The sequence below is a fragment of the Hyperolius riggenbachi genome, chromosome 5 (assembly GCF_040937935.1).
Source record: "Hyperolius riggenbachi isolate aHypRig1 chromosome 5, aHypRig1.pri, whole genome shotgun sequence".
Lineage (NCBI taxonomy): Eukaryota > Metazoa > Chordata > Amphibia > Anura > Hyperoliidae > Hyperolius > Hyperolius riggenbachi.
Window position 1 is genome coordinate 279670555 of NC_090650.1, and position 13064 is coordinate 279683618.

The following is a 13064-nucleotide window of genomic DNA, read 5'->3' on the forward strand; positions in this document are numbered from 1 at the left end:
CACCCAGAACCACTGGTGTAAGGTGGGCCTTTACTGTAGCTTTAATAGCTTTTTATAGCTTCAGCAATTAAGAAAGGGTAGTTAATTTCTATAGTCAAAATTACTTTGACTAGACAGAATCCAAGAGATTGATTTGATTGTTCAGTGACAGATACCTCGCGAGTCATTACTAACAGCTATGTTTAAAAAAAAATCCAGGAATGTGTAACTATGTAGAAATCACTAGCAGACATTCATAATTGCACTTTTAATAATCATTTCCTTGCTACAGGTAACAAGAATTAAGTTCATTAAAGACTATAAAGCTATAAGAAACATTTCCTTTTAGGTAATCGAAAACAGAATTGTGAATTAACCATAAACAATTCACAGGACAGGGCAAATATCAACAGTTGCCATTATGAATAAGACGACATTTTAAAAGTTTTAAATAGTTGTCAATTTTATGGGAGTCCCTACGAAGGCAGTGAAGAAGATTGTAAAAGGCAAAAAGGCGTGAATTCTCATCTCCTGGAATTGAGGATGGACCAGGCCATGGGGAATAAATTTCATTTTCTAACTCACGTGGATGAATCTATAAGAAAAACAAACAAACATTCATTTCTATTAGTTTATTTTGCTGTGTCACTTAAAACAGGGCATGATTGGAAATCACCACAGAAACCAAGACAGCAATACCTAATGACACAGGTTTTAACTCTTCATTAAGCTATGTTTTAAACAAAATGATCTGCAAATACTTTGAGCTGTTGTTTTAACTACTTCAGCCTATCTGGACGCATATACTCATCCAGATAAGCCCCGCACAAGTCTAACTGGACACATATCCGCGTCCACTGTTGAAGTTCCGGGTGCGCGCGCAACCAATCGCAGTGCCTGCAATGAACAGACATCACTCCGATCAGGGGCCATCTCTAATCATAATAAAGAACATGAATGAAAGTAAAAAAAATAAATAAACACTTCTAGGTAATCAAGAGAATGTTTCTATCACCATCTAGTGATGAAAATTGCACACACCACAATTTTTTTTATAAAAGAACAATATAATTATTTACTTCCAAAGCCCCCACCCCAGTTACCAATCTAACAGATGTTAAAGAAAAAAAAACAGTAAAAAAAATCAATAAATAGTTGCCTTAAGGACTTAGCTTTTTTTAATATGTATGTCAAGGGTATATTACTGTTATTGTAGTAGATAAGGGATTATGTATGTCGGAACACACACAAAAAAATACACCTTTATTTCCAAGTTATATTTTGGTGCCATACATTGTACTAGGAGCATAATTTAAATGTTGTGATAGCCGGGACAAATGGGCAAATAAAATGGTTGGGTTTTATTTATAGTAGCATTGCTTATTTTAAAACTATAGGGGATGGAATTGAAGAAATTGTGTATCTTTTCTTTTTTTTCTTTTTTCGTATTTGCCTATAAAATGCATAGAAAATAAAGCAATTACTAAAAACAAGTATCTACAAAAAAAGCTTAATTTATGGTGGAAAAAAATAAGATATAGATCATTTATGTGTGATGAGTAGTGATAAAGTTATTGGTAAATGAATGGGAGGAGCGCTGAAAGGGAAAATTTAGCATCACTGCTAAATATGCAAATTATCCATTTGTTGTCCCTGAATGCCAAACACACCTCCACAACCGCTGGAATGCAATGATGTGTCAGCTTATTAATTTTACAGAGCCATATTAATTCAGCATGGGTCTATGAAAAATAAACATTAGTTAAAATTAAGCTGACAAATCATTGCATTCCAACGGTCCTGGAGGTGTGTTTGACTTTCAGGGGCAAAAAGGGAAAATTTGCATATTCAGCAGAAAAGCATTGTGGAAGACCTCATATGCTCACTCCAACCTGGATTATCGCAAATACCTTCTGTTTTAATAAGGCAAATTTCTGTTTTACAAAGCATTTTTAAGTAAGAGGGCTTTCTGGTCCTTTTAAGCTCCTTACACACTCCTAGGATTTCTGGTTCAGCATGAGCTTGCTGGGCAATCTGTAACTCTGTTGTTTTAATGCAGTTTACAAATAGATCATTATATACCACTTTATCGACACACTATAAACATACCATAATTGTGATTCATTTTCTAGAAGGCACAGGATACAGTTTCCTAGAATAAATGTGCTTCTTTTTGATTTTCAAACCCATGTAGACTAATCCATATGCTGCATGCAGGGCTATTGGCAGTACAGGCAAAGTTATTAGTAGTAGCGCAGACAGAGGTATTATTTGGGCAGCTGGATTGTGCATTGATTAGAGTGCTACATTTTTATATAGGGTTCAAGCCTTTAGCCAGGTTTTGAAACCCGGGCCAAGCCAGTAAGTAAACTAGTAAGGCAGGGATGTCTAACTCCAGTGCTCAAGGACCTTGGCTCTTGAGATCTGGAGTTTGACATCCCTGTAGTAAGGAGTGTTTGGACAAGGGTCAACAATGTTCCTGATCTTGTCTTGTATGCTACATGAGGTATTTTGCTATGGGAGTACATTTTTATCAACTGTAAGAATGTAATGGGAATCTGTAATATCTGCTTGGGTACTCCATTCTGTCGCAGATTGATCTCAGTGAGAAAGGTATGGCAATTTTTACTTAAATAATTGACAGTTCGATATGAAAGAGATGAAGACAACTGTGTCTTTAATCTGCTATAAACATGGGTCATAACTATAAAAAAAATAATTAAACTATCTATCTTGAATATTGCACTTATTTCATTTCAAATCCATTGAAATGTGTCCTCTGATAGCATGCTTACCCTGCCAACAATCCTTTCCATGCCTTCCAGGAGCCGTTTAGTTTGCTCTTCAACCTCTACAGCTTTCCATAGAATTGTGTCAGGAGCTTCACGGATATCTTGAACTTCTGAAACCATGTGGATCAAAGGATCGTTCCATGATCTTAGAACTTTCAGCACTAAGGTCAACAGGTCTTCATGCTTTAATGTAGACGATAAAGAGCGTAAATTTCACAGTTCTTCTATTCCAAATAAAGTGCTCAATGCTATGTGTACACTTGTTATAAATACAGTGTGAAGTATCAGCTTACAATATTACAAAGAATTAGAGAGATATATAACAATGGATTGATGTGTTTTATTTTCATATTTATTTAAAAATTGGGTGTTTTTATTGAATCAAAATTCAGACATTAAAATCAACAAAAACAATCAAAAAGAGTGCTAAATGAAACATTTTATGTAATCCTGACTGTTCACAAAATGTCACAAGTTGGGGCTAAACACTCTTTGCATCTTCCTGATTCTGTGCCTTTATGAATTAAGATCAGAAGGAAATATAAAAAAATAAATAAATAAAAAAAACATTCTGAGGGCTGGAACCCACTAGAGCGATTTTTGGAGCAAATAGGGAGAGACTCAAATTGCTAGCGATTTCCCTAAATGCTCAGCTAATGTTAATGGATGGGGCGAATTCCACTGGAGCGATTGTGATTACCAAAATCGCTACCGCAGTACATGCAGCGTTTTGGTGGCATTAGCGTTTGCGTTTCTGCAATGTAAAGTGTATAAACGCTGGCGTAATCGCTCATGAATCGTTTCACATAGTGATTTGAGTGTGATTTTCAATTCATGCAAACTGTAAATACAATTTTGATACATTGAAAGGACCAATCAAAATTAAAATCGTTAATCACAAATCGCTACACAATCTCTAACAAAAAGCTTACAGTTTTTAAAATCGCTAACAAAATCACCAGAAAACACTCATTAAAAACACTAGCGATAGCGATTTGCGATTTGTGGTGGGTTCCAGGCCTCATGGGGTTTCACTAGTCACTGATTTGAGCCTGCCATGTGGGGTAGTATCCATGTATCCATAGTATCTATGTGGGATAGTATCCACATGGCAAAGAAGTAGCAAGTATGTGACCCTCTGCAATGCTGATGCCAACTTGCCTGTCATCCAGTTATTGGGACTTATTTGAGAAAAGCAACTTAATAAAGAAAGAATACTTTCACAGATGCCCATTACCTTTTAGTCAGCAGAATACAGTGCCAACATGGAGGTGGCTATGTGCAATCTTAGCCTGTCCCACAACATGTGAACAGTACATTTTTTAAACAACAAAGGGACGGTGGGTTGGCACTCAGGAATAAAAGGTGTGGAGAGGGGGACTCGGGGGAGAGGGGGACTCGACACAAGTAACATGCAAAAAAGTTTGTTTTGTATAATGCATAAAGTATTGGGATGATACTTATCATGTGCAGCATTATGCTGAACTTGGGATTAGCTTTTGCAGTCTCAAGTGAAAGAATAAGAAAGGTAAGTTTTTCAATTTCACTCAGCACTAAACAAAAACAATGAGTGAAGAATAAAAAAGTAATGCATTGTAAGAGTCTGGGAACATTTATTTTTCCCTGACATATGTTTTGCTTCAACTTACAGTATTCTGGTTTACTATAAAGCAAAAGTATAGTAAGATGGCTTGCATAATTCATGGTTCTCTCCAGATTTATGTTCATGAGAAATTTCTGCAGTAGCTCTTAGGCCCAGTGCACACCGAGCGGTTTTTGGAGCGATCCGCCGGCCGCATCCGCCTGGAAAAATGCTTGGCTAATGTATTGCAATGGGATGGTGCACACCGGCGGTTTGAGGTTTTTGCCAAGCCGCAAACGCGCCTCCTGCTGCGCATTTGCGGTTTGCTAAAAAACCTCAAACCGCCGGTGTGCACCACACATTGAAATACAATAGCCAAGCGTTTTCACTGGCTGATGCGGCTGGTGGATCGCATACAAAATCCGCTTGGTGTGCACCCGGCCAAATATCTGCTCTCTGCTCCCAAAACCGCTAGTGTTTTAATGATCTGCTAGCGGTTTTGGTGTGCACTGGGCCTTACTTGTATTTGCCGGGCTTGTTCCTTGTCTTCTGGAGTATTTAATGAAGATGTATGGCAGGTCAATGCAGACTTAGCTAAAAACCTTCGTCCTGGAGTAAACCGCTCATCCTATCAAAGATAAATAGAATTTTAACACACACACTGTAAGTTTGTTGTTTAAGTTCCATAACTTTCAGCATGCAGTATCTTCACAATCAGGTCAAACTAGAATTCTCTGTTTTTTTTCCCATATTGGGAAAAGGTTCACCAAAGCTAAAAAACAGGAGATGATGTAAGCAATCCAACAGACCTGACCTAACTTTGTAAAGTTAATGTCTTCTTTCCTATGCAGATGTCTTCTTCTTGCATACTGTATGTATTGTTCCGGCAGTGTTGAACTGGGTGTGGGGAGAAGCCAGGAGATGGCTCTCCCTGTGTATGGCAAAGTAGGGGACTATAGCACATGTATTCCTTTGCTGATTACCTAGCCTGTCCCTCTGGTGGCATAATTCTAGGTCCAGCGGCACCCAAAGCACGGCTCGTAGCAGGTGCCAAGACCTGTCTCATTCTCCTTTGCTATCACTGTGAGAGCAGTGAGTTAAATTTCAGCTACATATGCCAAGGTGGCCACCACTGCCTCTTCCAGTGAGAGAGATGTTAATGGAACTTCAATTGATAGAGCTTCTACTCACTTACAATACCTGTGACTGGAAGCAGTGAGGTGGGCGGACATTAGAAGATTAAAATGCCTGCTAAATTCATTACAACAGTATGAAAGGAGGGATGGAACCTGAACACTAAGTAGGGAAAGGACCAAAGACCAGTGGGGGACTTCCTGGGGAGGTTTGTATTTGTTTTCTTCCTTAATTTTACATTTTGCCTTTACTGAGTGTAATATCCATATGATCAAGAAGGATAGTGGCAGCACGGTGGCGTAGTGGTTAGCTCTCTCGCCTTGCAGCGCTAGGTCCCTGGTTCGAGTCCCAGCCAGGGCACTATCTGCAAAGAGTTTGTATGTTCTCTCCGTGTCTGCGTGGGTTTCCTCCGGGAACTCCAGTTTCCTCCCACATTCCAAAAACATACGGATAAGTTAATTGGCTCCCCCTAAAAAAAAAAAAATTGGCCCTAGACCACAGTACTTACACTACATAATATAGACATATGGCAATGGTAGGGATTAGATTGTGAGCTCCTTTGAGGGACAGTTAGTGACAAGATATCTTCTATATATATAATAGAGTAAGTGCCTCAACCTTCGAGCAAGAAGAAGAAGTACTTTGCATGAGAAAATGTATGCATGCTCAATCACCAAGTTTTAGGCTTCTTTTCCATGGACTGTTGAGCTGTGTGCTCAGCAAGCAGTTACCAGGCAGCAGTAAGCAGTTACCAGGCAGCAGCAAGCAGTTACCAGGCAGCAGCAAGCAGTTACCAGGCAGCAGTGAGCAGATACCAGGCAGCAACAAGCAGTTTCCAGGCAGCAGCAAGCTGTTACCAGGCAGTAGTGAGCAGTTGTAAGAGTTTGAGAGGCATGTTACTGCCTATCAACTGTCCGTGGAAAAGAGGCCTACCCTAGCAAGTCTGGCTTTGCAAATCTGGCCTAATTGGCTATTCATGAGGCAATGCTCATGCAAATATGCATTTGCTTTTGCATGCCAAACTATGCAGGGTCAAAAAACCAATACTGCAAAGCGGTCGCCCTGCTACATGCCAGTGATGAGCAAAAATGCAAAAATTTGTTTCGATAAATTTTTACCGAATTTTCGCCTAATTTCGTTTTGACAGTCAAATTTTTCATCTAATTTTTTCACGTTAATTTTCGCCTAAGGCCAGTCATTTTCACATTACTTGCGTATGATTGCGGACATTTTCCACATAAGGGCATTAGCGCCCGCATTCAGAGAAGTTTCTTGCGCATTATTGCGGGCATTTTTCTTTATAAACGTCCGCATAGATTGAATTTCCATGCGGATTATTGTGGACATTTTTCCGCATAAGGGCATAAGCATCCGCATACAATGAATTTTCGATGCTGGTCGAAAACGCAAATATTTCTGAAGATTTTCGTGAAAATTCGCCAAAAAACAAAAACAGGATTTTCGATGCGAAAATAGAATAGACTGTGTAGGTGTGGCTCTGATACTACATGGAAGGGGGTAAAATTGGTCTGTGATCTTTCATTTTTCCAAAGACTTTTATCTGATGTGTGTACCCACCTTTATTCTTCTTGCTTCAAGGTTGAGGTACGTACTCTATTAGATAGATAGAAGATGCGGCGTATGCTACGACGCGGGACGGCTAGTATATATATATATATATATATATACACACTGTACAGCGCTGTGTAATATGTCGGCGCTATATAAATACTAAATAATAATAATAAATAATAATAATTGTTGAGTGAGTGTAATATCCATACATTTAAGAAGGCTTGTTGAGTCAGTGTAGTTTTCATATTTTCAAGAAGGCTTACGAAGTAAGTGTAATATCAGTATGTTCAAGATGGCTTGTTGAGTGAATGTAATATCCATTAGTTCAAGAAAGTTGGTTGAGTGAGTGTAATATCCATATGTTTAAGATGGCTTGTTCCAAAATGATTTTGCCCCATGATTTTGTCCTAGACATGTAAGGCAACAGGTACTTAATTAGAAATTACTTAACAAGTTCTGTTTTTGCTTATAAGCTACAAGTGTTGCAACTTATATAGCCACAAAATGATCATAACAGAAGTGATAGTAAGCTACATGTTAGTTAAATGTGTGCTCTTGTAATGAACATCAGGGGCTTGATTCACAAAGCGGTGCTAACTGTTAGCACGCCTGTGAAAACCCCCTTAGCACGTCTAAACAAGCTTTTCGCGCATAAAACTTTACGAGCGCAAAACTTTATGCGCGTAAAACTTTGCGCGCGCAAAGTTACCGCGCGATCTGATTGATAAATCTGGTGCTACCCTACTTAGCACCCTGGTTAGCGCGTCTAAAGACTTTAGACGTGCTAAGTAGGTTAGCACCGCTTTGTGAATCAAGCCCCAGATCTCTCTAGTAGTATCTATCTAGGGGCTTGATTCACAAAGCGGTGCTAACCTACTTAGCACGTCTAAAGTCTTTAGACGCGCTAACCAGGGTGCTAAGTAGGTTAGCACCGGATTACTCAATCAGATCGTGCGCTAACTTTGCGCGCGTAAAGTTTTACGCGCGCAAAGTTTTACGCGTGCTAAGTCCCATAGGCTTTAATGGGCACTTCGCGCGGTGCGCCCTGTGCTCTGTGCAGTACGCGCGTAAAGTTTTACGCGCATAAAGTTTTGCGCGCGTAAAGTTTTATGCGCGAAAAGCTTGTTTAGACGTGCTAAGGGGGTTTTCACAGGCGTGCTAACAGTTAGCACCGCTTTGTGAATCAAGCCCCATGTGTTTCAGGAACTTCCAACCCCTTCTGGTCAAAATATATATGTATACAGTGCAGCCCATAATTATTCATACCGCTGGCAAATTTTGACTTAAAGTTACTTTTATTCAACCAGCAAGTAATTTTTTTCCCCAGAGATAATAAGATGATGTACAAGAGGCATTATTGCGGTAAAAAAAAATTCTCAGCTTTTATTTACATTTGAGCAAAAAGTGTCCAGTCCAAACTTATTCATACCCCTCACAAACTGTCACAGTCTGTGGGAAAATCCAAAGTTCTATACCATTCCAAATAGTCCAAGCTGTACTTAAAGGGGCACTATTGCTAATCTGCTTATTTTAAGACTCTTTAACATAAATATGTGTTAGTAAAGCAATGTTACTGACAAGTATGAACACTGACCAAAAGGTATTTCCACACTACCAATACCCACTGATAGCCAGGTAGTCAACACGGCAGAGTTACCTTTCTGATGCCGACTGGGCTAATACATTATGTAGTAGGGGGATCCAGCTGTAACTACTGCTTGAGCTGCCGTTGGTTTTCATCTATCAGCTCAGCTATGCTCTTTCAAACTTTTAACTGCACTATCGTGCAGTTACTGTGCTTAGCGCAGCCACATACAGCGCAGGACAGCGCCGTATGGCTCTTTGTTTATGCGCTGCCCGGAAAGGACCCCTTATGGGAAGCTGGCAAAAGCCGAAGTCGGGTTACCAGGGCGACAGACAACAATAGGTGTCTGTGTCTTTGCCAGCTTCTCATAAGGGGGCCTTTCCGGGCAGCGCATAAACATAGAGCCATACGGCGCTGTCCTGCGCTGTACGTGGCTGCGCTGAGCACAGTAACTGCACGACAGTGCAGTTAGAAGCTTGAAAGAGCATAGCTGAGCTGATAGATGAAAACCCACGGCAGCTCAAGCAGCAGTTACAGCTGGATCCCCCTACTACATAATGTATTAGCCCAGTCGGCGTCAGAAAGGTAAATATGCTGTCGTGACTACCTGGCTATCAGTGGGTATTGGTAGTGTGGAAATACTTTTTGGTCAGTGTTCATACTTGTCAGTAACATTGCTTTACTAACACATATTTATGTTAAAGAGTCTTAAAATAAGCAGATTAGCAATAGTGCCCCTTTAAGCATTCTGATTGCCCTGAATAATTGGCAACAGCTGTTTTAATCAACTCAGCAGGTGAAAAACAGCAGCTCTCTGCAGTTAGTTTGTGGACAGTCATGGCTAGGACAAAGGAGCTCAGTGAGGACCTGCAGCTGTGCAGTGTGGCTGCTCACAAGTCAGGAAAGGGCTCAAAGATCATTTCTAAATGTTTTCAAGTTCCAGTGGCTACAGTGCAAAGTATTATTTAAAAAAATACAAGATGTTCCGCACTGTGGAATATTTCAGAGGACGTGGTCAGAATCCAAAAGTGACACCTGTGCTGGCCAGGAGGATAGTGAGAGAGGTGAAAAAGGATCCAAGAATCACCACCAAGGTCATCCTGGTGAATCTGGGCTTTGCCGGTGGCCATGTCTCAATGTCAATCCAACGGGCACTGCACAATGCTGGATTCCATGGATGCAGCTAAGGAGGATGCCACTTCTCCAGGCAAGGCACACAAAAGCTCACTTGGCCTTTGCAAATGCACATCTGGACAAAGAAGAAGACTTATGGTCTTCTGTGTTATGGTCAAAAATGAAACAAAAATTGAATTGTTTGGTCACAATGATATTTTCTTCATTTGGCTGAAAAAAGGAGAAGCTTTCAACCCAAAGAACACCATCCCCACTGTCAAACATGGTGGTGTGAACCTAATGCTTTCGGGGTAAACACAGAAAAAGACAACAGTACCTGGCACCAAATGTAGCAGGGCAGACACACCAGGACTGGGACCAGGATACGGAGCGTGCTCATCCAAGAAACTTTGCCATCCAATCGATTTGAAGAAAAAAGCGGGGCACCACTCCTTTAAAAGTCCCTTTATTCCGGTGGGGGAGACAGCAGGTACATGCAGTGGGGGTATCAAGTGCCTGACAGCTGTTTCGCTGGCTTAAACCAGCTTCTTCAGAGGCATACTGCCTCTGAAGAAGCTGGTTTAAGCCAGCGAAACAGCTGTCAAGCACTTGATACCCCCACTGCATGTACCTGCTGTCTCCCCCACCGGAATAAAGGGACTTTTAAAGGAGTGGTGCCCCGCTTTTTTCTTCAAATCGATTTAATGCTTTCGGGGTGTTTTTCAGCCATTGTACCAGGGAACCTAATCATGGCACCATGAAAAAGAGCAATACATGAGTATTCTCAATGACAACATGAGGCAGTCTGCAGAGAAACTTGGCCTTGTTCACCAGTGGGCATTTCAGCATGACAATGACCCAAAACACACAGCAAAAGTGGTGAAGAAATGGTTAGCAGACAACAAAATTAATGTTTTGGAGTGGCCCAGCCAGATCCTAACTTGAATCCAATTGAGAATCTGTAGAGGGAGCTAAAGATCAGGGTGATGGATAGAAGACACTCTAACCTGAAAGATTTGGAGCTCATTGCTAAAGATGAATGGGCAAAAAAACCTGTGGCGACATGAAAAAGCTGGTCTGCACTTATAGGAAGTGTTTGGTTGTTGTAATAGCTAATAAAGGATTTTCTATTGATTATTAAGAAGGGTATGAATAAGTTTGGACTGGACACTTTTTGCTCAAATGTAAATAAAAGCTAAAAAACATTCCCCCCAACAATAATGCCTCTTGTACATTGTCTTATTATCTTTTGGGAGACACTCTAAGTCAAAATTTGCCAGGTGTATGAATAAATATGGGCAGCACTGTAACTGTTGCCCATTCAATGTGTCTGACTATGCTATCTGTAATACAGAATGGACACATTGCACATTTTGGCTAATGTGGCTAATCACTGCCATAATTCTATGCCATGGAAGGTGTTCAAACTTCTTTCCCTTCATCCCACCTAAAAAAGTATAAATGACAGACTGGCTTGGCCAAGATGAGTGTGCATGATAATACAGTTATCACTGGCATCGAGGATGGTCAGAAGCTGCTGTGCAAATGCTTAATTCAAAGGTTGACCTGTATGGCTGCCTTATTCAAGAACGATCTAGTGCAGTGGTCCTCAAACTATGGCCCTCGGGCCGAATGCGGGCCGCCAAGGCTTTTTCACTGGACCCCAAACATAAAATGTACAACTTATAGTTGTGGCTCACTGCACCTTTAAATATCGGTAGCCCACATATAGGATAGCAGTGCTGGCACCACCCATCCACATAGTGTAGATGCCAGCAAGCAGTCATTCGCTGGCTTCCAATCCAATTAAGCATCAACTAGATGGCAGGTTGTCACCTGGGTGTGTTTCACTGTCTGGTAAACTAAGAGGTTCTTCGGGTGCCGCATGACTGAATGGCTGCTGCTGGAAGGCATGATTGGGGGGATCAATGCCTAAATTCAATGTAATTTTTTTCAACATCATTTTAAGTATGTTGTGGACCCCCAGCAGTCTGAAGTATGTTGACCCGGCCCTTGACCACAAAAATTTGGGGACCCCTGATCTAATGTGTATAAAAAGCTTTAGATTCACCACTGTTTTCCAGTATAGAAGAACCTTAGTGAATTAGGGCTACTCACATACCACCCACCAAACAATTCAATTTTTTGATGATTAATACACAGGACAATGTTAAATGTGTGACTGTTATATCCAATAGCATTTTATGAATATTCAGTAGAAAAACAAAACAAAAAGAGCAAATGAAAAACAGACAAGTAAAACCCCCACAAAACTGCTATACTTACAAACTCATTAAACATTTCCGAGGAAAGAGAATGGATATAATGTGACAGTTTTACAGCACGATCAAAGAGGGCAGTCGTGGACATTTGGCAATTTGTGTTCCCATTTGGGCATATTGGTTGCGATGTTACTCTGCTTCCTGGTAGTAACAAACTGAACCCTGCTAACATTAACATTATACCTTAAAAAGAAAGAAAGAAAGGAATCACAGTATAAATAAGTGGACAAAAGAAAAGGTTAGGGAAAAGAGAAAGAACTGTGAAGTAGCAAAGTAAATTCATTTTTTTTGCAGTGAATTTGACAAGTCGGCTTTATTGCAGCATGAATCATTTTTTTGACTCTTCATCTTACAATATACATTCATCAAATAATGTCTTAGAAATTTACATACACATGTTTTATGTACAAAGCATTATGACAGATGCCATTATTGCTAAAAAGTATTTCATAAACATGTCTAAAATCGAAATGAAAAAAGTATGTTCCAGCATGCTTTTGATATTTTAGATAAGCGTATGCTCTGAATATACATCAAATAGAATTCTAGACTGTGATAAAGATAGTCATATTTTATGAATTTTCTAACAAATAAAAGTGTTGAATTTAAAATTAGATGTTAAATTCTAAGCCATATTATATGTTGAAGGGACCATTGCCATAGCTGTAGAAAGTAGAAATGTTGGCAGCAAAATTACCTTTAAATGATGTAGCCATCAGATCAATCATGGTGGAGAAAACTGCACCCGGGAGAAGACGGATTTGTCATTGTCCTCAACATTGCAGGTTTTATACACTTGGACACCTTTGATGAATTAATTCATCTTCCACACTTATAATTACAAACATCAAATGTCTGTATCTATTCATTCATATTCACTAATGGTGTATAAAAATAATGCAACTCAATTATTTAACCAGAGTGAGTGGGACAATGTGTTAGGTCATAAAATTCCAGGTTTAGAAGATGCATTATTTCCCTTACTTTTTTAAGACCTTGAATGCAGAATGTAAAACCTGCAT

At 39.9% G+C, this 13064-nt stretch overlaps 1 protein-coding gene across 1 annotated transcript; it reads right to left on the reverse strand.

Moving 5' to 3' along the window:
* Positions 1-385: 385 nt before the first annotated feature.
* Positions 386-12214, reverse strand: PRL (prolactin). The gene is made up of 4 exons (XM_068234652.1): positions 12047-12214; positions 4874-4981; positions 2775-2954; positions 386-574 (listed from the first exon to the last, which is right to left on the reverse strand). Exons 1-4 carry the CDS (start codon positions 12212-12214, stop codon positions 386-388), a joined length of 645 nt encoding a protein of 214 aa, XP_068090753.1.
* Between the last annotated feature and the right edge of the window lie 850 nt (positions 12215-13064).